The 27,410-nt window shown below is 43.6% G+C and overlaps 1 protein-coding gene across 3 annotated transcripts in view; it reads left to right on the forward strand.

Annotated features, from left to right (window-relative positions):
- LOC141144497 (serine dehydratase-like) overlaps window positions 1-27,410 on the forward strand; it is a 139,459-nt gene that overhangs the window by 63,812 nt on the left and 48,237 nt on the right. For 2 of the 3 annotated variants that reach the window (XM_073630265.1, XM_073630247.1), the window contains exon 2: window positions 20,005-20,181. In XM_073630265.1, the coding sequence (XP_073486366.1) occupies window positions 20,023-20,181 (159 nt within the window). In that variant the 5' untranslated portion in view covers window positions 20,005-20,022. Of the gene's footprint in view, window positions 1-15,913; window positions 16,026-20,004; window positions 20,182-27,410 lie in introns of all 3 variants that reach the window. The other variant, XM_073630257.1, reaches the window with a different exon arrangement.

The raw sequence follows: 27,410 nt of genomic DNA on the forward strand, positions 1-27,410 counted from the left end.
TGCACGCCGACGTTCTGTTTTCCATCTGCGATCAACGAGGGGAGGTTTTGAGCACCAACTGCCGAATGACACTAGGTGTCCGGGCATTGACACCGCCTCCCCTCTCGTCATGCAGCGTGACGTTGGCGGCATACCGTGGCTGCCTGTAGCTATAAAGACTGGGTGGAGCACACACTTTATTCACTCCCAGACCCCAACACACTGGCTGTCACAAATTCCTTTTTGAGATTTAAGGTAACACTCTATCGGTTTGTGGTTCACTCACTGGGTTTATGGGTATGGGGAATGTAATATTTAGTACGTTTACCTTTCACCTGGCCATTTGACACTATTATATGCCCTTTAGGTAGTAGTCCTTTACCTGCCCATGGGAAGTTCTAGATATAAAAATATTTACACTACTGATGTTAACCTGACTATTTTGTTATTGTGGTCTCTGTGGACCGGTTTCCTGATATAAATAAAAAATTAAAAAAGTATATATATATTTACAGTATAACTTTTACAGTATAACCACTGGAATTGTCACACATTCTGTGCCAATACCTAATTGCTAATTGGGGATTACACCACCACCGATGTTTCTTATATCACGTCCTTGGGCCTCAGTGTGGCCACGGATTTGCAGCCTCAGCTCCCGTGGGATGTCTGTTTTTCCATGGCTTCCATTCTTAGCCGTGCTTCATATAAAGTCCCAACTAATTTCCTTGTTCGATTTCATATATATAATAGGGATGGAGGCAGATGAACCTACCCTCTCATTGCCTCATTTAAAGTCCCAAACTTCCCTCTTTTCCCCCCTTTCTTTGCATCCTTCAATATGTGGTGGGTTGTGAGGCATAGTGGGTGCAAAGATGGTGAAAGTCATTGGGCGCCAGACACTTCTTGGATGTAAAAGAGGTTTTATTTCTTTTCACAGTCCTTTTTATATATTTTTGGGGGAAAGAGGTTTAGGGCCAGGACACCCGTAGATAGTTGCAAACTCAATTGGCAGACTCCGAGACTTCAATAGGAGGACGGCTGTGCAGGGAAAAAGCCCCAGCAAGAAGCCACATCTGCACTTGCAGGAATGCTATCTCCTATGGTAATAGTCCTTTAACAGTCCCTAACTCAAACATAACAGTTCTTTCAGCTCCACTACAACTGCTCCTTGTAGTTCTTCAATACAGGGGGGTCCCCTAGTTACAAACATCCGACTTACAAACGACTCCTACTTACAAACGGGGGGAGACAACAGGAAGTGAGAGGAAATCTACCCCTAGGAAGGGAAATTTACTCCTGTAAGATCTATTATGGGGAAAAGGTACCTCCACTGAAGCTTTATCACCAAGACTTTTTCCACAACAACCCAAAATTTTCAAAATCCAATTGTCATTGGGACAGAAAGTGAGGTGAAATCTTCTGAAGAGGAGCACAGACAGCAAAACAAATGTTAAAGGGGTGATAACCCTTTCCTATGCTATCCAAAAAGCTTAGAAATAGTTTTTTTGGCTGGAGCTACACTTAAAAAATGTACCTGTTCCGACTTACAAACAGATTCAACTTAAAAACAAACCTACAGTCCCTTACTTGTTTGTAACCCGGGGACCCCCTGTATTGAGCTCCTGGTCTCTCACTAGACCCTCTGATTCACTGACTATGAATCCTTTGAGCTGCTCCGAGGTTTGAGGTGGTATCTCCTCAAGCATCACCCCTGCTTCTCTGCTGGGTCCCTAGCTTACCACTCCAGATACTTCTCAAGCTTCACCCCTGATAACCAGCTCGGTACCTGGCTTGACACACATGGCTGCTCTGCAAGCGTGTCCTCTGCTGGTTGGGTCCCTGACTTGGTCACTGCCTGAAGTTTCCCGATTCTCCACCGCGCCCTTCGGTGAAAATATGGTTCCGGTACTTGCTTCAGTTACTCACTGTGGTCCCTGGTAAAGACGATTGGCCCCTTCGTGGTGACAGCTTCCCTTCTTCCTCCGACCACTGACAGGTTCTCTGGAACCGTCACTTCTGGTCGGACTGCAAGCCGCAATTCCAACCCTGTGCTGCTCTCCTACTTCTGGATAGGCCCTCACACAGCCTAGCAGCCAGATGCCCCCGGGATAGGCCCAATCTCCGGCCTAGCAGCCAGGGGCAGACGACACACACGTCCTCGGCAGTCCAGGTGCCACAGAACACAGATCACCTGACCTCACCGAATATATAGGCTCTACCAGCAGGCCAAGGGATTCAAGAAAACCCCTGCCCATTGGCTGAGATACTCATATACCCATGACCTGACCCTGGGTTGCCCTTCTCGTATCTAGTACCACTATGTGCCCGGCCACCTAGTGGTAGAAGAGAAAAGTGCAACAAGGCCAAACTTAGGGAGACATCAATAGATCAATTGACCAAGATAATTACTCTTGGCAAGCAAATTTGTGAGGAGCTTCCTGACTAAACTCCAGGGTGCTACATCATCTAGATCAGTGCTTTCATCTTGATCAAGAATGTGTGTATGAATTAATTAATGTATCCTCATTCCACAACTACATAACTACACAAGCAAGAGAGGGTGGCTACATTTATACATACAGTGGGATCATGGAGAACAAGCATAGCCACCCTCTAAAAGGAAGTTGGTTCACAGCAGCAAAAAAAAAAAAAAAAAAATTGCAAAAAAAATAATGGAGAAAAAAAAGGAGGAGGTTGAGAGCAAGAAGTTAAGAATACATACAGTGCCTTGCAAAAGTATTCACCCCCCTTGGCATTTTTCATGTTTTGTTGCCTCACAACCTTTAATTAACATGGATTGTTTGAGGATTTGCATCATTTAATTTACAGAACATGTCCACAACTTTGAAGATGTTTTTTTTTTTTATTGTGAAGCAAACAACAAATAGGACAAAATAACAGAAAAAGTCAATGTGCATAACTATTCACCCTCCTAAAATCAATACTTTGTAGAGCCACCTTTTGCGGCTATCACAGTTCCAAGTCGCTTTGGATAAGTCTCTATGAGCTTGCCACATCTTACCACTGGGATTTTTTCCCATTCCTCCTCGCAAAACTGCTCCAGCTCCTTCAAGTTGGATGGTTTGCACTTGTGAACAGCAATCTTTAAGTCTGACCACAGATTTTCTATTGGATTGAAATCTGGGCTTTGACTAGGCCCTTTCAACACATTTACATCTTTCCCCTTAAACCACTCAAGTGTTGCTTTAGCAGTGTGTTTGGGGTCCTTGTCCTGCTGGAAGGTGAACCTCCGTTCTAGCCTCAAATCACACACAGAGTGGTACAGGTTTTGCTCAAGAATATCCCTGTATTTAGCACCATCCATCTTTCCCTCAACTCTGACTAGTTTCCCAGTCCCGACTGCTGAAAAACATCCCCACAGCATGATGCTGTCACCACCATGTTTCCCATGTGGGGATGATGTTCTTTGGGTGATGTGATGTGTTGGGTTTGCGCCAGACATAGCGTTTTCTTTGATGGCCAAAAAGTTAAATTTTAGTCTCATCAGACCAAAGCACCTTCCTCCATACATTTTGGGAGTCTCCCATGTGCCTTTTCGCCAACTCAAAATGTGCCATTTTGTTTTGTGCTGAAAGTAATGGCTTTCTTCTGGCCACTCTGCCATAAAGCCCAACTCTATAGAGCGTACGGATTATTGTCGTCCTATGTACAGATACTCCAGTCTCTGCTGGAACTCTGCAGCTCCTCCAGGGTTACCTTAGGTCTCTGTGCTGCCTCTTTGATTAATGCCCTCCTTGCCCGGTCTGTGAGGTTTGGTGTGCGGCCGTCTCTTGGCAGGTTTTCTGTTGTGCCATGTTCTTTCCATTTGGTTATGATAGATTTGATGGTGCTCCTAGGGATCATCAAAGATTTGGATATTTTTTTATAACCTAACCCTGACTTGTACTTGTCAACAACATTGTCCCTTACTTGTTTGGAGAGTTCCTTGGTCTTCATGGCAGTGATTGGTTAGTTGTGCCTCTTGCTTGGTGTTGCAGCCTCTGGGGCCTTTCAAAAAGGTGTGTATATATAATGACAGATCATGTGACACTAATGCCCCGTACACACGATCGGACTTTCCGACAACAAAACCGTGGATTTTTGTTCGAAGGATGTTGGCTCCAACTTGTCTTGCACACACACAATCACACAAATGTTGGCCAACAATTACGAATGTAGTGACGTACAAGACGTACATGATTTGTTGGCAGAAAGTCCGACAACAAATGTTCGATGGAGCATACACACGGTCGGACTTTCCGCCAACAAGCTCACATCCAACATTTGTTGTCAGAAAATCCGATCGTGTGTACGGGTCATTAGATTGCACACAAGTGGACATCATTTCACTAATTATGTGACTTCTGAAGGTAATTGGTTGCGCCGGAGCTTTTTATGGGCTTCATAACAAAGGGAATGAATACATACGCACATGCCAATTATCAGTTTTTTATTTCTGTATATATTTTTCTAATTTTACTTCACCAACTTAGACTATTGTGTTCTGATTCATCACATATAATTCAGATTAAAAAAACATTGAACTAAAGGCTGTAATGTAACAAAATAGGTAAAAAGCCAAGGGGGGGTGAATACTTTTGCAAGGCACTGTAATTAAAGTGTTACTAAACCCACAAAAGTAAAATCAGTCTGTATATGCAGTAAAACATGCTTGTTATACTAACTGTGGAACCTAATGGGTCAGTCTTGCACATTGTGTAAAAAGGCTGTTTGATCCTGTCTTCTCTGATCCTCCCCTTCTTTTACAGTCCCCAATGCATCTCCTGATAGTACAGATCGTTGGAGGCACTCTGGACATGCTCAGTTTGGTGTGTATTGCTAGAGAGTTTTTTTTTTTCTTTTTTTGGGAGGGTGCACTGTCCAGACAGAGGATCAGGGGTCATGCAGCCTCATAAGACAGTCAGAGGAGAATGAAAACTCCTACAAGCTTTAACCAGTGCTCAGCCAGACACTGATAAAAGTCACAAGACTGCTATATACTGCTGATGAGAAAAGGTATTTAGCAGTTTATATTTACTAAAATAATTGCATTTCCATGTTCTGTGTACTGTGGGAGGCCAGATATAGTGAATGCAGGGTGCAGGGTTTAGTAACACCTTATATATATGTGTTTAAACCAGCGTTTAGTGTAACTTTAATGTTTACTATAGGATATATATATATTTTTTTTTAAATGCTGCTTTCTAAATCATACATCACGGGACACAGAGCCATAGTAATTACTATGTGGGTTATAGGCCACCTTCAGGTGATGGACACTGTCACAGTCCCCCTCCCTATATAACCCCTCCCACTACAGGGAGTACCTCAGTTTTTTCGCCAGTGTCTAAGGTGTTGGCCATGGTAAAGAAGTTCTAAAGAAAAAAGCTCTGCTAGGATCCTCACTGGGTCAAGGAGCTATGCACCGGATCCATTCAAAGTACCTTAAAAGAGGCAAAAGAATGGTACCCAGGCCTCGTGAAAGAAGACACAAGGTTTTGCCTGTAACGCTTCTCTCTGGAGAGCTGGACCCTGGGATCAAGTACTTTGGTCTTTCTTCCGAATGCCTAAAAGTTTTCCTGGCAGGGTGCTATACGGGTCCAGGAAAGAGGACCCCGTAAGTGGGGTCCCAGTCCCTGAAGGTCTATCATGACTTGGGCCGCCGTGATGGGTGAAGATTGGGTCTGTCTGGTTTTCAGCAGTATCCTGTGGCGAGGATAAGGTAAGTGAAGACAATCCTAAGGGAAACCTATGGATTTCTTCTATTTTTTTAAGTAAATGGTGTCATGCCTATTTTTCACCACTAGAGGGTGTGAAAGTCCAAAGCACTTGCCTGATATGCTTACCTTGCCTCTCAGTGTAGATGCTCAGTACAGCTCTGGTCATGGTCAGCTGTCCCCCTCTACTCTCTAAGCCATCAGGGGAATAAGTGAGGGGGATCGCCCATCGGCCTGTTCCCACCCCCCCTCCAGCTCGGATAAATAGATACGATTGGACGGCGGGAGGTGGGAGGGGGCGGAGCCAAAATGCAAGCTGGCATGCATGTGGATTCGGCGTGCACGTTCGTAATGGCGCAGGCGCAGAGTGGCTCACTCTTTCTGGCTGAGCAGTCAGTGATACACAGGAGCATCAAGGGCTTGTAAGGTGGTGGAACCAGGCACATTATAAAGGGACACATTTACTTAAAGCATCAGTCTGAGCAGATAATAGCAGCATATAGATATTGCTGGATTAGTACTCAGCAGTTGATGTATTTGGGCTAGTACCTCTGCGTTTGTGCTTAGGACTATGTGTTCCTGCAGAGGGGGCTCAGTTGCAGCAAAAGGGGGTGCAAAGGCATCACCTTCAGGGTTTGGTCATGCTTCCACAGTTCATTCCTCTCTGGAAAGACCTAATGTAGCCAGTCGGGATGAGCCATTGGCGCTATCAGATATTGCTGCCTCTCATAACATCTCAACCCCTGCATACATTACTGAGGATGTTCTTGCTTCAGCTTTGGTTGGCTTAGAAGAGAGGTTAGCCTCATTAATCGGTAAATCTTCCCGAAAAGGGGGAAAGAAGTGTATCAGATCCCCTTCTCCCTCCCTGGACCCCCACCTGGAGGGACAGTGTGAAGATGAGGTTGAATCACCATCTGAGGACCAAGAAGAGGAGCAGTCTAATGACTTCTCTTCAGAAGAGACAGTCTTAGAAGAGCCTCTCTCAGCCTCGCATTCTCAAAGGTTGCAAGTTCAATCCCTTTCAGAGATGGTTCGTTCGGCCTACAATTTGTCCTCTGTTGAGTCGGCCAAAGCTTCGGTTCCCTCTTTGGGTTCTTTAAAGCCCCCTCAGGCTTCACACGCTTTTCCTCTCCATCCGTTATTGGAGAAGCTTATGTATGCTGACTCAGGCCCGGATTTACTCCCTTTGCCGCCCCAAGGCCGGGTCCTTCAATGCCGCCCCCCCCACACACACACATACACACACACCACGTCCTTTATCGATGACTTCTACAATAGATCAATTAAAAACATATCTCCATACACGAGAACACTGAAAATAACTGGCTTTAATTGTACAGACTAAAAATACTTCAGGGTAAGCGCGCGAGGGGTAAGGATTTTTCGCAGGCAAATTTTCAAGGCAATGGCTGGTGTTAGTGCTTCAATCATCCCCGGCACCATGGTTGTTATGGTGTCAAGATGATTGAAACACATTATTTCTATCATTACCTTGTAATATAAACTGAAATAGTTCAACTCACCATAATGCAGAATCATTGGGAGCCCTGAGCGTGTCACTTGCCACCATCTCTTGTCATTTGCCACTATGCCTGCCACCAGACGGGGATGTCACTTGCTACGCTGCCTGCCACCAGACGGGGATGTCACTTGCTATGCTGCCTGCCACCAGATGGGGATGTCACTTGCCATGCTGCCTGCCACCAGATGGGGATGTCACTTGCCACGCTGCCTGCCACCAGATGGGGATGTCACTTGTCACGCTGCCTGCTACCAGATGGGGATGTCACTTGCCACGCTGCCTGCCACCAGATGGGGATGTCACTTGCCACGCTGCCTGCCACCAGATGGGGATGTCACTTGCCACGCTGCCTGCCACCAGATGGGGATGTCACTTGTCACGCTGCCTGCCACCAGATGAGGATGTCACTTGCCACGCTGCCTGCCACCAGATGGGGATGTCACTTGCCACACTGCCTGCCACCAGATGGAGATGTCACTTGCCACCATGCCTGCCACAAGATGGGGATGTCACTTGCCACTATGCCTGCCACCAGATGGGGATGTCACTTGCCACTATGCCTGCCACCAGATGGGGATGTCACTTGCCACCAGATGGGGATGTCACTTGCCACCATGCCTGCCACCAGATGGGGATGTCACTTGCCACCAGATTGGGATGTCCCTTGCCATGCTGCCTGCCATCAGAAGGAGGAGGGCGGAACAGCGGTGCGGGCAATGAGAGATGTCATCTTTCTCCCCCGCCGCCGCACCGCTGACATTACTAGCTACTCTCAATTTTTTCAAAAATGGCGCCGGGCGGCGCAATCACACTACTGCGCATGCGCCGCCCGGCCGAGCGCTTACGAGCTTTCCCGAGCCCGGCCGGCTTCGGAACAGCGCATGCGCAGTTGCGTGGTCGGCTCGCGGCCATCTTTTCTATGGGCACTGGTGCCCATAATAGACTGTAATGGCCAGCACAAAAGGGGGGGCGGCCGCGAAGTCGCTGCAGGAGCGGCACCGCCCCTACACCACTGCCGCCCCGAGGCCTGGCCTCGGTGGCCTTGTGCCTAATCCGGCCCTGTGCTGACTGGTAGCATAGAGATAAACTTTTTCTTCCTCCTAAAAAGTTTTCTTTACTTTATCCTATGGAGGAAAAATTCACCAAGAAGTGGAGGGTGCCAGCAGTTCACATGGCAATTTATTGCGTCAATAAGAACCTAACTTGTCCAGTGGACAATGTCCAGGTATTTAGGGACCCAGTGGATAAAAAACTGGAATCTTTGCTTAAATCCTCCGTTGCTATGTCCTGTGCGATGGCTCAGCCTGCAGTAGCAGCAATTGGCATTTGTTAGGCCCAGGAGCCGAAAAAACCCTGGGGACAAAAGCCTACAAAGCAGTCCCAAGGCCTCCCTTTGAAGGGGCTCCCCCGCTCGATCGGGTGGGGGGAAGGCTTCTGCAGTTCTCAGAGATTTGGCAGGAAGAGATCCAGGACAAATGGGTCATCTCCATAGTATCCCTAGGCTACAAACTGGAGTTTTGGGAGTTTCCATCATCCCGTTTTCTAAGGTCAAGCGTGCCCAAAGACCTAACAAAAAGGAGAGCTTTGTTTCTGGCATTGGACCACCTGCTGTCTTAGGGGGTAATCGTAGAGATTCCCACGAGTTCAGGGTATGGGATTTTATTAAAATCTCTTCACGGTGCCAAAACCAGATGAGGATGCCAGACACATACTGGATCTCAAGGACGTAAACCAGTTCCTAAACATCCGTTCCTTCCGGATGGAGTCAATCTGGTCAGTAGTCTCCACCCTACGGGGGGAAGAATTTCTGGCGTCAGTGGACATCAGGGATGCATATCTACATGTACCCATTTTCCCCGCTCACCAAAAGTTCTTACGGTTCGCGGTAGAGAGTCACCATTTTCAATTTGTGGCCTTACCCTTCGAGTTGGCTACTGCACCTCGGGTAATCACAAAGGTGCTAGCCCCACTCCTGGCATGGCTAAGGACCTAGGGTATAACGGTGATGGCATAATTAGATGATCTGTTGTTAGTAGATCAGTTCGTGGCTCGCTTAAATCAGAGCGTGTCCACCACAATCAAGTAACTGGAACACTTAGGGTGGATCCTCAACTTCAAGAAATCAGCCTTACAGTCAGTAAGAAGGCTGGAGTACCTGGGCCTGGTCATAGATACAGCCCAGAGAAAGGTGTTTTTGGCCCAATCAAAGATTACTGCTATAAAGAAGCTGGTCCAGCTGATCAGGGCAAAGAAAAGCCCTTCCATTCGCCTATGCATGAGATAATTGGGGAAGATGGTGGCTTCATTTAAAGCAGTCCCCTATGCCCAATTCCATTCAAGACTGTTACAAAACAAGAACTTGTCGGCTTGGAACAAGAAGATCCAAGCCTTGGACTTACCAATCTGTCTGACCCCGGAAATCTGTCAGAACCTCAGTTGGTGGTTGGTAGCCAAGAATTTGCATAAAATGGAAGATTGTGACGACGGATGCCAGTCTGTCAGGCTGGGAAGAGCAGTACTAGAGGAGGCTACGGTCCAAGGGAAGTGGTCCAAAGTCGAGAAGACCTTGCCCATCAACCTCCTAGAGATTCGGGCAGCACATCTGGCTCTATGGTTACAGAATTGGCCCGTTAGGATTCAATCCGACAATGATACATCAATCACCAAGGGGGCACCAGAAGTCATGCAGCCCAGAGGGAAGTGAGCCATATTCTGGTTTCGGCAGAGAAGCATGTACCTTGCCTATCTGGAGTTTTCATTTCGGCATAGAGAATTGGCAGGCAGATTTCTTAAGCCGCCAGTAGTTGTTTCCAGGGGTCTCTACACCCCGATGTCTTTCAGGCAATTTGCCGGAAATGGGGCACCCTGGATGTGGACCTATTGGCGTCCAGGTTCAACAAGAAGTTAATCAACTTTTGTATCAAGGTCAAGGGACCCACTCGCATGCGGAACAGATGCGTTAGTGGTCCCGTGGGATCAGTTTTCACTGATTTATGCATTCCCTCTAGTTCAGTTGATACGGCGACTTCTTCACAGAATCAAGCAGGAGAGGAAGCCAGTAATTTTGGTAGCCCCAGCGTGGCCCAGAAGATCCTGGTATACAGAGATCGTAAATATGGCGGTAGGAGACCCATGGTCTCTTCCACTGCACCCAGACCTGCTTTCACAAGGACCAGTATTCCATCCAACCTTACGAATGCTATATTTAAGGGTTTGGCTATTGAAGCCCATATTCTGAGAAATCGAGGGCTTTCAGGTTCAGTGATTTCTACCCTGATTAATGCTAGGAAGCCAGCCTCCAGGGTCATTTATTATAGAATCTGGAAATCTTACGTCTCTTGGTGTGAATCCAAGAAATGGCATCCCCAGAAGTATGTCATAGGTAGGATTCTTGCCTTTCTACAGCTGGGGGTAGAAATGAAACTGGCCTTGAGTACTATCAAGGGTCAAATCTCGGCCTTGTCAGTGTTCTTTCAAAGACCGCTTGCCTCACATTCTCTAATCCGGACCTTTATACAAGGGGTAATGCATATAAATCCGCCAGTTAGATCCCTTTTGTGTCCATGGGATTTGAATCCAGTCTTATCAGTGTTACAAAATCAGCCTTTTGAACCAATACGTCCTATTCCATTGGTCCTTTTGACAAGGAAATTGTTTTTTCTGGTAACTATCTCTTTGGCTAGAAGAGTATCAGAGTTGGCTGCCTTTTCCTGTAAGGAGCCATATTTGATTGTACATAAGGACAGGGTGGTGTTGCGACCTCACCCGTCCTTTCTACCTAAGGTGGTATCAGGATTTCATCTGAATCAAGATGTTCTTCTACCTTCCTTTTTTCCAGAACCTAGTTCTGCGCAGGAGAAATCTTTGCACTCATTTGATGTAATGAGAGCAGAGTCTATCTGAAAGCGACAGCTCAGATACGGCAAACTGATGTTTTGTTTGTGTTACCAAAAGGTCTCAGGAAGGGGCAAGCAGCATTGAAGTCTACTATTTCTAAGTGGATTCGGCAAGTTATTATCCAGGCTTATGGTTTGAAAAGAAGGGTTCCACCCTTTCAAGTTAGAGCACACTCTACCAGGGCCGTGAGTGCTTCCTGGGCAGTACATCACCAAGCATCCATGACTCAGATCTGCAAGGCTGCAACTTGGTCTTTGGTCCATACATTCACCAAATTCTATCAGGTGGATATAAAGGGACATGAGGACGCCGCCTTCGGGTTCAGTGTTGTGCAGGCAGCAGTATAGATCCTCATTTCTGATGGCAGCTTGCTTTTTTCTGTGTCTCCCTCCCCTCAGATGGCATTGCTTTGGGACATCCCATGTAGTAATTACTATGGCTCTGTGTCCTGTGATGTACGATTAAGAAAATAGGATTTTTATAACCGCTTACCTGTAAAATCCTTTTCTTGGAGTACATCACGGGATACAGAGTTCCCTCCCCTCTTTTTGAGATATATGTGTATTGCTTTGCTACAAAACTGAGGTACTCCCTGTAATGCGTGGGGTTATATAGGGAGGGGGACTTCCTGTCTTGGGTGTGCCAGTGTCCATCACCTGAAGATGGCCTATAACCCATGTAGTAATTACTATGGCTTTGTGTCCCATGATGTACTCCAAGAAAAGGATTTTACAGGTAAGCTGTTATAAAAATCCTATTTTTTGTGCCTAAAGGGTCAATATTTTTCTGAGAAGTAAATGGGAATAGAAAAATAAAAAACGTGACCAGTTAGCTAAGTAATGAAATGTGTATGAGCTGAGCTAAATGGCATGTCAAAAGACTTGCTGTGCTGTCATAGGAAAATAGGCGGTGTGTGTGGGTATTTATCACTAGAATCTCTATTCCAAGAATCGGCACATGGAATCTCATATATAGTGAAAAAACTAATTTTTTATACAAGATATGCATGAGTATAGTACAACATCCCTTAGCATAGGATTTATTGAGACTTCCAAATGAACATCTATTCCATTCGTATTTAATTACAATAATAATCATTTAATAAGTGTGCATTATAAACTCACTGGCATAAGTGTATACCCTGTAGTAAATCAGACTCATTGTACTACTTCTGTACATCTTGGTTAGAAATACAAACTTAATACAAGGACATCTCTAAATGTTATTATAATTGTATTATTATTTTATTAAAATCGCTTATGTATTTTTAAATTCCTCAATGTACAACCCCTAAAATATATAACTACATCAGCTGTATGTATCATATATAAGTTAGTTGGTATTTAAAGCGGTATTAAATGTGGTGGCTGATTTTGCTTTTTTGTTTTTTCCCTTTATTTTCACCAAGTGATCCCTCCAGTAACACACTTCCTGTCTAATGGGGCGCACACACGGTCGGACTTTTCGGCTACAAAAGTCCGACGGACGCTGACGGACCAAATCCGGTGGACAATCTGATCGTGTGTGGGCTTCCCCGGACTTTCAGCGGACTTTTCCAGTCGCAAATCTGACGGACTTTAGATTTGGAACTTGCTTCAAATCTTTACGTCGTAACTACGCCGGACCCAGAAATCCGCTCGTCTGTATGGTAGTCCAACGGACAAAAACCCACACTAGGGCAGCTATTGACTACTGGCTATCAACTTCCTTATTTTAGTCCGGTCGTACGTCATCATGTACGAATCCGTCTGACTTTTTTGTGATCATGTGTAGGCAAGTCTGTTCGTTAGAAAGCCCGCAGCAAATCCGCCAAAAGTCCGTCGAAAGTTTGTCGGACGGGCTGTTGGACTTTTGTACCTGAAAAGTCCGACCGTGTGTACGCCCCATAAGGCCTCTGTCAGTTTTTCAGGTGGACTTTATCAGACCCTCCAGTCTCCCCTATGGAGTGGCGATGTCCGCTGACATCCGCCGATATCCGATCCAATCCTGTCTGCAAAAAACAGATGGCTGGTGGTCCTATTTTCCAATTATCTGGCGGATAGGATTGGATAGAAAAGGACATGTGGTCCATTTCCATCCGATTTCCCTATAAAGGAGAGCAGGACTGTGTCCATGTCCGCTCTGCGCAGCGGAGTCGACAGGACTTGTCATCCGCCTACTCAGCAGGGATCAGTGGAGCAATCCCCCGCTGAGCAAGCGGAATCTGTTCCACAGAGGCGCCCCGTGTGAAAGGGGCCTTAGGGTGTCTCTGCTCTGGATGGAGGAGCAACAGAGACACCCCTGGATGGTAGCATTGTTAATTTGGGGTGAGGGTAGTGTTAGATGTACCAGCAGATTTAGATGAACTTGAATTAGGCCCCTTTCACACGAACGGACCGTTCAGATCCGCCTGTCAGTTTTTTTAGCGAACCTGAACAGGCACTTCATGCTAGTCTATGGAGCGACGGATGTCAGCGGTGACATGTCCGCTGACATCCGTCCCGGTCCAATCCACTAAAATTAGACGGATGATGATACGTTCGCATCCGTCCCTGGCAGATCGGATCGGGTGAGATCTGATGAAAACGGACATGCTGTCCATTTTCGTCCGATCTCTCCATAGTAACCAGCGCCACTCAACGGAGATCAATGGAGAGATCTCCCGCTGAGCTGGCGGACAGCGGCGGACTCCGTGGTAGCGGATCCGCCTCGTGTGATTGAGGCCTTAAGGTCAAATTCCAGCTAATATTTTATAGGCAGTTACAGAAAAAAAAATTTCCTTTTGGGATAAAGGTTGTAACATAAATAAAAAAAAGCACATTATAAGCACACTTGATAGTAGTGTTAAAGAAAAGCTAACTTACCTTTAATTCAATGGTCCCTGTCCCATCCTATTTCATTGGCCGGCACGGGATGACATCATCCTGACACATAGGAACCGTTTTGTGTTGTAAGCTGAGCTGCACATGTGCAACTCAGTTTATATGCCGGAGAAGGCTGCAAGCTGGCAGGTAGGTGTATTTTAGTGCAGAAGAGATATGCATTGTCTCACAGTTTTTTTTTTTTTCTTTTTTACAACAGAGCTTTAGTTCTGCTTTAAATGGTTTGTTTCAACCCTTCAACTGCAATTTTTGGTGGACAGCTTGGTCTGGTAAAGGAAGCTGGAAAATATAAGACTTACTGGCCAGACCACTATATGAAAATATAGAAAAAAAGACTGATAATGAAAAAAATTAAAACAGCCACCACTTCTAAGAACTGGTGAACTGCAATTTAACCATTTGCCGACCACCCCACGAAGAAACAGCGGCAGCTCTGTGCTGGATCAAGTATCTGATACGTAAACAGCGCGTCCGGGTAGGGGGCATGCGCACTCAAGCCCGTCGCCTCGGCTGTGCTGTGATTTGTTACAGCACAAGCTGATCAGTGGGTGCTGACCAATAATAGCGGGAAGGGTAAACAACACAGAGCTCTGCATACTGACAGGTTACCTTGCTGGTTTTTTATTCACTGCAAAGCAGGGAACAAAAACAAGATCACTTAGTAAAAGCAGCACATAATACACACAGTAAACATTGTTGGGCACACATTTAACCCCTTGACCACCTATAGATGTTAAACCTTTTCCAGCCAGCGTCATTAGTACAATGAAAGTGTATAGTATTAGCACTGATCATTGTATTAGTGTCACTATTGATGTCAGTGTCAGTTACTCAGTTAGTGTACCCCCCCAGCCAGCACCAGCTAGTGTCAGAGTGCCCGCCATACTATCACAATTCCACTAGAAGTCGCTGATCACCGCCATTACTAGTATATAAAAAAAATTCCAGTATCTATATCAGATGCTATAACTTTTACGCAAATTAAATAATATACACTTACTGGGATTTTTCTTCTTTTTTTTTTTACCAATGACATGTAGCAGAATAGATTATGGCTTAAATTTATGAAGATATTGGATTTTTTATTTAATAAAAAATATATATATTTTTTTTAAATTTTCTATCTTTTTTTATTGGATGTTTTATAGCAGAAAATAAAAAATATAGTTTTTCTTTTTTCATTAATATCACAAAAAAATAAAAAACCCAGTGGTGATCAAATACCACCAAAAGAAAGCTTTATTTATGTGAAAATAATAATAAAAATGTATTTTGTGTACAGTGTTGCATGACCGCGCATTACCAGTTAAAGTAGCTCAGTGCCCAATAGCAAAAAACGCTCTGGTCATGAAGGGAGTAAAATCTTCCGTAGGTCAAGTGGTTGATAACATTTTGTTTTTAGGTTTATTAACGCTTTAATATCCCATTCGTTTATTCCCATTCATTGATTATGTTGCCACCCAATGTCTCTTTACAACCAAACCCATTCTTTAGTTTAAGGAAGGATTGCTGGTATCTCTAGTCCTGGAGAACACAGTGCCCATCCATCCATGAATGAGCCCTCCCTTTACCCATTTCCTATCATTAGAGGAATTAGCTCTCTGCTGATGTTAATGGACATTTGCTGCATGTATTTTTGTAGACAGGCCAAGTGCATGCAGACTAATATAATTATTACTGGTGATTTTTATTCTGATTGAAGTCCTCCTTTTAATGGTGTTCAGTAAGCTGTATAATTACCTAAAGCAGATGTATTTGGCTTATATAAAATAAATATAATTGGTTGCATACATCTATTTTATGTTATAGAAATCTTTTCTGTAGTAAAGGAAATATGTGAGCATGATCTTGGGATCCCATTCCCTAATGTGATTTCCTGGGAAGATAGAGTTACACTAATCTCCAAGTCTTGAACCTCCTCCTTTATTTAGGCACTCCCTGTAGGACCTTGATCTCAGCAAGAAACCAATGTTCTTTTTTTATCACACATTCCAACACATTCAGAGCATGGAACTATAGGCTACGACATAACACTCGTAAAAGGTAAGGATTATTAGTGGACAGCGTTCTACAGCCAATTCATGTTACAGAAACAGGGGCTGATTTACTAAAGGCAATAGACCGTTCACTTTGAAAGGGGAGTTTCATTTTGCAAGGAAATTTTTCCCAAAGCTTAGTGAATGCAGTGAAGTGCTGCTGACTTCCATCATCCAATCATGTGCAAGCAAAAATGCGATATTTTTCCTGGCACATGAAGTGAGTATTCTTTGCAAAATGAAATGTCACCACATTCATTAAACTCTGAATAGCCTATTTGCCTTTAGGGTTACCAATATAGGAAGCAACAGGCGCGTGTGCTTACTAAAATGCATAGATGTTTATTTTTAATCTGAAGTTAAATTATATTTTAGTGGCAAAAGATGTATGCAATATCGCAAAGTGGTAAATTGCTGCTGTAATTAACAGATATACATATATATATATATATATATATATATATATATATATATATATATATATATACTTACTTCTTTTCATTATACTTCCATAATAGAGCAAAGCCTAAATAATATATAAAGCATTTAGATAACCTTGAAAAATGGCCAGTGAAGCCAAGCCATGGTGCCATTCTATTTCAGTGTACAGAAAAGAATTTATGAGTGTGGCACGTTAAGCTATTCTGTGTCATTACGCCTGAGTTAAATATGGAAGGATGTGTTTCACCTAATATGTAATACACATTAATCAACCCAGTCTTTGATTTTATTACTTATTTATCATCTACAGTCTCCATTTCTAAAGTGTGCCAAGCTCCTAGTTTCACATTTAAAAGATTGCTTATTGCTAGCACATTTCCATGCAGGATTAATCTATCTTTTGGTTTCTCTTGCAATTCTTAAAGTCTTCAACTTATTTTAAATGCTTACAAATGATTTAAAGTGTACCGGTCTTTCAACACTTTTTATGAATCAATAGAGCATATGACAGTATGACCAAACCACATCATTATTTCGGGTGAAACATATCTATCTCTTTCTATAAAAAATGAAACACCCAAACGTCCTAATTTAAAGTCTAATATGGTCTTTGCCACTTGCCAGGCAGGTGCCTTGTGAGTGTTTCATGTCATTAGAGACTATAGAGAGTTTATTATTTTATTTAGACAGATTGTATCCGGTAGATATGATGATTAGCATGTACCACCAGGATGCAGAGCCTGTATGAGGCATAAACAAATATTGTTGCTCTGTAATTACAAACAATACTTTGAAAAAGAGGTTGTTTTTTTTTTCAATATTACCACACACTGATAGATTTTTTTATTGATTGCTTTCAGATGTAAGTTTAAAATAATTTACCACTTTAGCCCCGGAAGGATTTACCCCCTTAAAGACCAGGCCATTTTTCGCGATACAGCACTGCTTCACTTTAACTGACAATTGCGCGGTCGTGCGACGCTGTACCCAAAGAAAATCAATGTCCCCTTTTTTCCCACAAATAGAGCTTTCTTTTGGTGGCATTTGATCAACTCTGCGGTTTTAATTTTTTACCCTATAAACAAAAAAAGAGACAATTTTGAAAAAAAACCCCAAATTTTTTACTTTCTGCTATAAAGCATTTCCAAAAAAACCCCAAATGTATTCATCAATTTAGGCCAATTTGTATTACCGTGTCTACAAAATAGGGGATAGATTTATGGCATTTTTATTATTTATTTCTTTTTTACTAGTAATGGCAGCGATCAGTGATTTTTAGCGGGACTGCAACTTGCGGCAGACAAATCGTTAACCTAACTGACATTTTTGACACTTTTTTGGGAACCAGCGACATTATAACAGCGATCAGTGCTAAAAATATGCACTATTATTGTACTAATGACACTAGCAGGGACAGGGTTAACACCAGGGGCGATCAAAGAAGTTAACTGTGTTCCCTCACTGTGTGTTCTAACTGTATGGGGGAAGGGCTCACTGGGACAACACAGGATCTGTGTGATCTCCCCTGTCAGAACAGAGATTTGCCTTGTTTACACAGGCAGATCCCCATTCTGTCACTGCGGGGAACAATCGTGGGTGGCCGGCGGACATTGAGTTCGCCGGACCCGCTCATTGGCTACTCCTATGGTGATTTGTGCAGCCAAGCCAACCTGCCGCAGTATAACTGGGCAGCTGGCCAGCAAGCTGTTAAAGTGGTTGTAAAGCCTTAGGGTTTCTTTTGACCTTAATGCTGCATTTGTCCTCCCAGCCCCCCCCCCTTATGTTTACCTGAGCCCAATCTCAATCCAGTGATGTGCTTGAAAACCACAGCTCTCCTGACTCTGTACCTCCTCACTGCACAGATTGAAAGCAGCCATTGGCACCTGTTGCTGTAATGAGGGAGTGGGAGACAGGGCTGAGCTGCCCTGTCTGTGTCAATGGACGCAGACAAGGCAGCTCGGGAGCGAGCCCGTATGAGTGCCCCCATAGGGAGTAGCTTCCTATGGGGGCACTCGCCGAAGAGGAGGAGCCAGGAGAGCCGACGGGGAACCCCAAAAGATAAGGGTCGGGGCTGCTCTGTGCAATACCATTGCACAGAGCAGGTAAGTATGATATGTTTGTTATTTTAAACGAAAAAAAAACAAAGTTTTAATGGTACTTTAAGGACTATCTTTCCCTTTACATTTTTATTTCCATTTTGGGAATGTATACGTAAACCCTAACAATGAACTTCTGTTATTTGATTCCTTTTGGTCTGTTAAATATTGAAAGCTTTTGGGAAATCTGTTAGATCAGTGTATAAAACACCTGTTGATTCTGCCAGAAATCCAGTCCTGCCCTGTGGACTCTACAATCTTATGTCAAACAATGATATCAGTAAGTTAGGACTAGAGAACATCTCCCCCTGTTTGATGAACAAGAGGAGAGGGGAAGGTTTTGAAGTCCGGTTCTAGGGTGTCACCCTAGGGCAGAAGATGTATTACTAGAGGCATGACCAGTTGTAAAAAAGGAAAAATCGAGATCCGCCAATACATGTAAGAACTAGTAAGCTTTAATATATTTTATTTTTACTTGTGTTTAGATATACTTTATACCTGTAATAATTATGTAGTTCTCTTTCAGATGGAATGAAAGGCCTAACAGATTTTAAATTCTTGTAGTTTTTGGGGCAACTATTTTCAAACCACAAATTAAACATTAAATTGATCATACAGAAATTTTAAAGCAAGCCAGAAGCTGAAGTCCAGGTATGGCATTTTTTTCATAGCTACATTGGTCCAGCTTGGACCAATGTAATTATGCATAAAACATACCTGTGGGATTCCTCTAAGAAGCTCAAAATCACTGTAGTAGAAACTGCTGCTAGAGTGATCCCCACTAGCTTCTGGGTTCCATGACAAGTGGCTGCCCTGCTGCATTGTGATAACAGGAAGGTCATGGGAGCCATTCAGAGATCTCTTTGCAATTACTCAAGGAATGCAAAGCATTCTTTGAATGGCGCATGCCTCGAGCAGCTTGTATGATCACAATGCAACAGAGCATCCACCTAGCACAGGACCTGGAACCTAGCGTAGATCACTGGAGTAGCAGTGATTTCCAGCTTCTCAACAGATCCCACAAGTATGGTATATGCATAGTTACATTGGTCCAACCTGGACCAATGTAACTATGTAAAAAATGTTATACCTGGAATTCTTTTCAAGCAGCCCTCACCATTTGCAGCTACTAGTTGTGCATGCCAACATGCCATACATAACTTTGTGGTGTAATCCATTTTTTAATGACACTTGAATGCACTTGAAGGAACACTACATGCATTGTAGCGCATGACAATGCAATACTGTGTATTGGGGACACTGCATTGGGTAAAAATAGTGCTTGTCTGCTTATTGTTATTGGTCTGTTTTGGAGTTTCAGATGAAAGGGCAGCCTTAACATTAATATTAACATGCGTAAACACACAGCAATACCCCACCAGCTAAAATAAAATAATATGCTTTATCTGTACTATGAATGTAGACTAATTGCTCCTCTTCCTATAACAGTAAATAGGGCCACCAATCATGAATTCCCAGGATGAAGTTCCATTTCACATTGTCAGCCCACTGAAAGAAAGCTCTGCATTGTCTAGGAGGGCTGGAACCCGGGTTCTCATAAAACTGGAGAACATACAGCCAGTGGGCTCCTTCAAGATACGAGGTATAGGACACTTTTGTCAAAAGGTAAAGTAACTCACCTACCATATGTTTATCATGATAATTTATTATAGTTTTCTGTCTTGTAGGAGTGTTCCTTCTTAAAAGATGTTAGGAATTAATGGCATCACAAGCGCAATGGGCATTTTGGTACATTGTTTGTGCGCTTCTGGGAACGCGTACAGAAATGCATGTTTCTGCATGTACTCCCGGAAAGTAAAGGTGTAAATGGGACCTTAAAATATAACTGCATTTTCTGTAAAAATGTAACTTGGTCTAGCAGCCTCCGAACAAATGTGAATATGATATAGAGTTATATTACCTTTTCTGGAGAAAAGTTTGGTGTCCAGCAATATTGCCTGCAGCCTCCTGGCTCTAAGTACTTTGCTCTGAAGCATCTTCTGGGAGACTAGTTTCTCATTCTGCCCAATGCAGAGCAGGTCTCCTGTCCCCAAACAGCCCCCTCTAGTTGTGGGTGGCCAGGAGCGGCTTGTGTACAGCAGAGATAGAGCAAAATACAGTCAGGTCATGCTTTTGGAAGGAAGAGTCACCTTCAATAAAGGCAACCCTGAATGGAATTTGTCATATGCTGTAGGAACAAGTACAAATGTATGTTGATAGAAAGTGGAGCAAATACAAGGAGACCTAATGTAAATGGCACATAAGTTAAAAGTAAAGAAAAAACATATTTGGAATAGAATCTTACTTCTAAAAAATATATTTACAGCAATATTCTGTAATTATTGCACCAAAAAAAAAAAAATGTATGTACAAATCTGGACCCATAACAAAATATTTAAAAACTGTCACATGCACGCACAGTTACAGTGTGTTTTTTTATAGTTATTATTATTATTATTATTATTATTATACAGGATTTATATAGCGCCAACAGTTTGCACAGCGCTTTACAACATCAGGGGGATCAATTCATATACAATTCAATACAGGAGGGATCAGAGGGCCCTGCTCGTTAGAGCTTACAATCTAGAAGGGAGGATCAAGTGGAACAAAGGGGAGTAGCTGTGGGGGAAGATCAGATGGACAAAATGAAAATACAGTTGTTAGGTGTGGGTAGGATAGGCTTCTCTGAAGAGGAGGGTTTTCAGGGATCATCTAAAAGCTAATAGAGTAGGCGATAGATGGACAGATTGGGGTAAGGAGTTCCATAGGCTTGGAGAAGCTCTGGAAAAGTCCTGGAGACGAGCATGGGAGGAGGTGATGAGAGAGCTAGAGAGCAGGAGGTCTTGAGGAGAACGAAGAGAACGATTAGGTTGGTATTTTGAGACTAGGTCAGTGATGTAGCTGGGGGCAGAGTTGTGGATTGCTTTGTAGGTAGTTGTTAGTATTTTGAATTGAATTCATTGGTTGAGCGGAAGCCAGTGGAGGGATTGACAGAGAGGAGTAGCAGAGACAGAGCGGTTGGTAATGTGGATGAGTCTGGCAGCAGCATTCATGATGGACTGAAGGGGGGATAGAGTATGCAGAAGTAGGCCAATGAGGAGGGAGTTGTGGTAATCGAGGCGAGAGATGACCAGGGAGTGAATTAAGAGCTTTGTTGTGTCATTGATTAGAAAGGGGTGTATTTTGGAGATGTTCCATAGGTTGAGGCGGCAAGATTTGGACGTGGAGATTAGGAGATCAGACGTTCAGACAGGTAAGCAGGTGCAGGGATACAGGGAGCTGCAGAGAGACAGCACCGAGCCAAATGTGCTGACAGCCTAAATAGGCAGATTGGCGCCAAGCGCCGTGCGCGTACCGACGCACACAGGCACACGCACGCGCCCGCATGTCGGCACCCGCAACGGCGCGCACGGGCACTCACGTGCGCCGCCGCGCCCCAGCGCACACCGACACACACCAGCACAGCGTCTGCTCTGGGAACCTCTCTGACAACCCCTTTACATTACACAGCACAATGCACCTCTGGGCCCCTTTAAATTACACAGCACCCTGCACCTTTGGACCCCTTTATATTACACAGCACCTTGTACCTCTGGACCCCTTTACATTACACAGGACCCTGCACCTCTGGACCCCTTATGCATCTGCTCTCCTCCCCAACTTGAACAGGCCCCCTGAAAACAATGTTTTAAATTATTTTGCATGATATTCTGAAAGCTGTCTCCAAGGTAAAGTAAATGTCACTGAGACAGGTATATGAATGAGGTATCTATTATACTATGCACGTGGGAGATGCACATACTTCATTTCTGAGCATATTACACTTCTATGGGACTCAGTATACAAGGTAACCACAAAGAGAAGCACAAATCAACGTATACACTGTGATATGTATGGGGATATTTCTCAAGTGTAGTTCGTATCCAGTGAGTCCATGACAGTCAGGATCTGTTTCAGGGCTTGATGTCCCCCTATTAATAAAAGAAAAAGTAAAGTTAAAAACAAACCGTTGCCCTTGCATGGATTTCCACCATCAGTTCTAACTTAAAGGAAAAATTATATCAAGACTCCTGGCTTCCTTTCAAAGCACTGCTGCTCATACCTTAAAGCATATACCTCCCAACTTTTTGAGATGGGAACGAGGGACACCTATTAGCAGAAGTATATAGGCATAGGACACACCCCTTGTCACACTCCCTTAAAGGAGAATTATACAAAAAAAGTGACTTTTTTAACCACTACTGTTCCTTTGAGATGGCTTTTGAAATGTATAAATGCAGCAATTTAGAAATTGGATAAAAGGTTTAGCACTGGGAAACTGTTTTTGAAAGATAAAAAGTGAATTTTTTAATACAACTGTATAGATCAAACCAAAATGAGGGACAAATGAGGAAATGAGGAGGAAAGGGGGACATTGTACCAAATCAGGGACAGTCCCTCGAAATCAGGAACAGTTGGGAGCTATGCTTAAAGTGTTACTAAACCCACTAAAATCAGTCTGTATATGCAGTAAAGCATGCTTGGTATACCCACTGTGGAACCTAAGGGGTTAATCCTGTGCATTGTGTAAAAAGGCTGTTTGATCCTGTCTTCTCTGAATCTCCCCTTCTTCCACTATGCCCAATCTATCTGCTGATAGAATAGAGCCTTAAGAGTCACTCTGCATACGCTCAGTTTGGTGTGGAGTGCTAGAGATTTTTTGTTTTGTTTTGTTGGGAGGGTGCATGTGATTAGCACAGGGCCAATCAACACTGTCTAGACAGAGGGTCAGGGGTCATGCAGCCTCATAGGACAGTCAGAGGAGAATGAAAACTTCTGCTAAAAGCTTTAACTAGACACTGATAGAAATCACACAAGACTGCAATATACTGCTGATGAGAAAGATATTTAGCAGTTTATATTTACTAAAATAATTGCATTTCCATGTTCTTTGTACTGCGGGGGAGACCAGATATAGTGAATGCAGGGTCCTGGGTTTAGTAACACTTTAATCTATGGCCTTTGGCTTATCCCTCAGACTATTATACAACACTGCTGTGCTCATGCACAATTCTGTGCCTCTTGCAGCACTGTCTTTCTTTTGCAGCTCCTGTTACATGGGCCCATGTCCTGACCTCTCGATAGGGGACCTCCTGACTCCCGGGTGAAGCCCTCTTGTCTCCTGGGTGGGGCCATGAACTGCAGCCAGGTCCCAAATTATAAGGGCTGTGCATACCTGCACACACACTCGGCTGGGCTCTGGCAAGACCCTGACACAGGATCATAGGCTTCATCCCTCTCACGACTCTTTGAAGCCACTGAACTACAGAACCCGGAAAAGCTGTGAAACCAACTTTTCCAACTCAGCAAAGATACTCTGGAGTCCCTCACTCTGCTTTCTTAAGAACCCTGTGTCATTTTTAGCTATTTTTGCATGGTGACGGGGCCTTGCACTGTCACACCACAAAAAAACTAACCGTTGTGTTAAAATTATCTTCAGTGAAGATTACATTAATGTTTTTTCATGGGGACTGTTTGCTCCCTCACATCATTTCAGTCTTTTTGAAACTATACTGGGTGTCACCAAATTTGTCCTGGAAAAAAAAAACAAAAAAAAAAAACATTTGCTGAGAGAACAAAAAATGCTTCTATTACAACAATAGAGGAACAAACTTTCAGCAGATGAATCTGAAGGTCTCCTTTTTAGTGAACAAATAACCGTAATTACCTTACATAGGTTACAAAGAGACACCCTAATAAAGTGAGCTGTTTCATAATTGTTGCTACAGAACAATTTATGACACAGAATAGAAAATGCTATCCAATTCAGTGGCAGAACATCACTTTCCTTGTCAAAAGAAGTTTATTGAGTATACAATGTTATAAAGATACATAAAGATACATAAAGTAAGTTAACAAGGATCTATAAAGTAAGCTCATTGTTTTACAGTAGGGTTTATATAGGTAAATATCATGAAATTTCAAATATTAAACATTGGGTTCACGTAAACCTAAATTAAAGATATATATCATTTCCTTAGTTACTTTTGTAGGTATTTAAATGATTTATACCTACTATACATATTGTTTACAAGTAGAGTGTATATAGGTCAAATAAATTCTGATAATGAGCTTTAATCGTAAGGTGGAGAAAAGGAAAGAGAAAGAAGAAAAAGGGTTGAAAGGTAGAGGTATGGTCCACAAGGCAGAACATCACTTTCAAGAAATGATAAAGAACTTTAAAAATGTTATCAAATCAAGTCAACAGAAATAATGAATGAAACTCAAATAAACAAGAAACACTAAAAGAAAAGGCACTTAAAACACATAACGAAGACCTATAGTGGAAGCCTTGACCAAAAATAGATGAGTAGAGAACTTTCATCTATTGCCGACTTAAGCTGGCCATACATGTTGTCCGAAAAAAAAAAAAATCCAATAGATTACTAAACAGTCCAGATAGATGAATCTCCTGCTGCGACTATTGAATTCTGACAGAAGATGTCACCGACTATCAAAATACCTGAACAATGCCTGCATCTGATCATATACAGGTGCTGTTCTGACAACATTTTCAACCCAGCCCCTTCAATTTTTCAAAAGATGTTGGGCAACAGGGCCACCCTTGATGCAAATTTCACACAGTTCATCAGGAACTGGCCAAACTCTCTCCATGTATCTGTATGGCCAGCTTTACAATGCCTTGTTTCACAAAGTGCCCCTCCCTGTATGGACATGGTAAGTTTGTTAGAGCAGCAGGGCTTTACTTTCTTATGTCAGAGCTGCCCCTCAGATGACCGGTGATCTGATGGAGCAGCAGGAGAGGTGTAGCACAGATCCACAGAATAAATAAAGCAGAACCAGCAAGATCCTTACATCGCAGTTGCTCAGGCACAGCTTCCTATTGAACAAGCCCACAGGAGGACAGTGTCCCCCACACATACAGAGTAGACATGTCACCAATCTCTTGAAAATAGCAGTCATCAGAGGCAAAGGTGGGCACCACATGCCAAAGATAACCTCACATTGCAGATATGCAGCTATAAAAGTACACTACAGCAGTGCCTAGGTGCAGTCACATGTCGTCGACTGCATTGGTATTTTACAGGTGAATTTAGTGCAAAACAATTTTTACTGTACTGCTTAGAAGAAGAAGAAATTCTATTTCTTGCCCTATTTTCTGTTCCAGTGGGCTCCATCACTTTGCGCTTTTTCTGGAGGCTCCTGCCTTGGGCAGTCCCTTAGTGTAGCGCACCCCTTTAAGGGCTGGAGATGAACTGGGATTCCCCACTCTACACAGCCAGGCACACCAAATTTCCACAGTCACTCAGAGTCAGAGAACAGTCCATGACTCTGTTTTTTGTCTTTTTGTTTTTTTAAGGGTAATAAAACTTGCATAAGGATAAAGGTATTATGGGATGCCCACTTGACTTTGAACAATTCCAGGGAGAACTTTTATATATACAGTCTTTATACACTCCACTGCTTCCTTCAGCACTTACAGTGGGGCAAAAAAAGATAGGGGGACACAGCTTACACTTTCCCAGCACTTCCTCTCTGTGGCTTCTGATCCCAGCACCACCTCTTCAGGGACTGCCAACCCACCTGGCTGCAGCTGCCCCTTTCACTATCCCTCCTGGCTAACCGCTCCACTACAGTCCTGCAGACTGACATTCTCTTCACAGTCCTCCCAGACTAATCACTCACCAGCCCACCCAGCTGACTTCTCAGGAGATCTCCTGGACGTGCTGACCTGCTCTCACTTGCTTCCATGCGTCCAGGAAAGGATTCCTCCATGTGTTGAAGAAGGTGCCTCCAGCACCTAAGCCCCAGACTAGGGGGCACCCTCAAGGGCCACCAACAGCCTCCTCAACACTCCATCTCCATCTTCCAGCCAACTGCCCCTGCTGGCATGACCCATACCTATTTATGGAGGTACCTACCCCTTTTCCAGCCCCTTTTTGCTGGGGATTGGTCGAGCACCTCGTAAATATTCCAAACAACTCCTCCTAGACACCACCACTACATCTGGATGCTTCTCTAAGGATCCAGAAACAGGGAGAGGCACCAGAGAAGCTGCTTGAACAATCATTCAGCCTCCCTGAGTGACCCAACCCTGACCCAGATTCAACCCAGGCCTGGCTCTCAGCCAAACAGTTTCTCCTATACTAACAAATCTATATACATCTAGCACACTAGCTAGAGGGTGCTACTATAGCATCATCACATACAATGCAGGGCCATTAACATTGCATTGCATATGGAGGGGCAAATGTGCAACTGTAATGGTGAGTGGCTTACTGAGGAGTCAGTGTTGGACCAGTTGCACGGATAGAGGGAGCCTGATGGAGTAAGGTGAGTGAGCTGCACTGCAAGGGTATTTTTTTGTTTCAGCATGGAGTGCAGCTTTAATTGTGTGCTGACATCGTGTGGACGTTTGGCATTTACTTCTGCATTTGGTACATCCCTCTATTCCTCTAATCCTATTTAGTGCTAGTTGGAATAGTCCTAGCTAGACTCTTCCTGTCTTTTCTTATGTTGCCTCAATCAGCTCTATGTCATTGCAGGGTTAAAGAGTTAAGCTGCATGTGGAAGAGTTAAAGCGGTATTAAAACCAAAAATGTAATATATTGCAGCTTATTGGTTAATAGATGTGGTAGCTGCATTAGTTTTCTTTTTTAGGCTTTTTACCCTCTGTTTTTACATGGTGATCTGGCCAGTAACACACCACCGGTACTGGAGTGCCTCCACTCTGGGTGAAGGAGCACAGGGGGCACCTTTGGACAGCAGCATTGCCAGTCTTGGGGGTGTTAGATGTACTAGCGGATTTCAATATTCTATCAAATTGAAGCCAAACTTCAGCTAAAACTTAA

This window comes from Aquarana catesbeiana, linkage group LG01, assembly GCF_042186555.1.
Source record: "Aquarana catesbeiana isolate 2022-GZ linkage group LG01, ASM4218655v1, whole genome shotgun sequence".
NCBI classification, from domain to species: domain Eukaryota; kingdom Metazoa; phylum Chordata; class Amphibia; order Anura; family Ranidae; genus Aquarana; species Aquarana catesbeiana.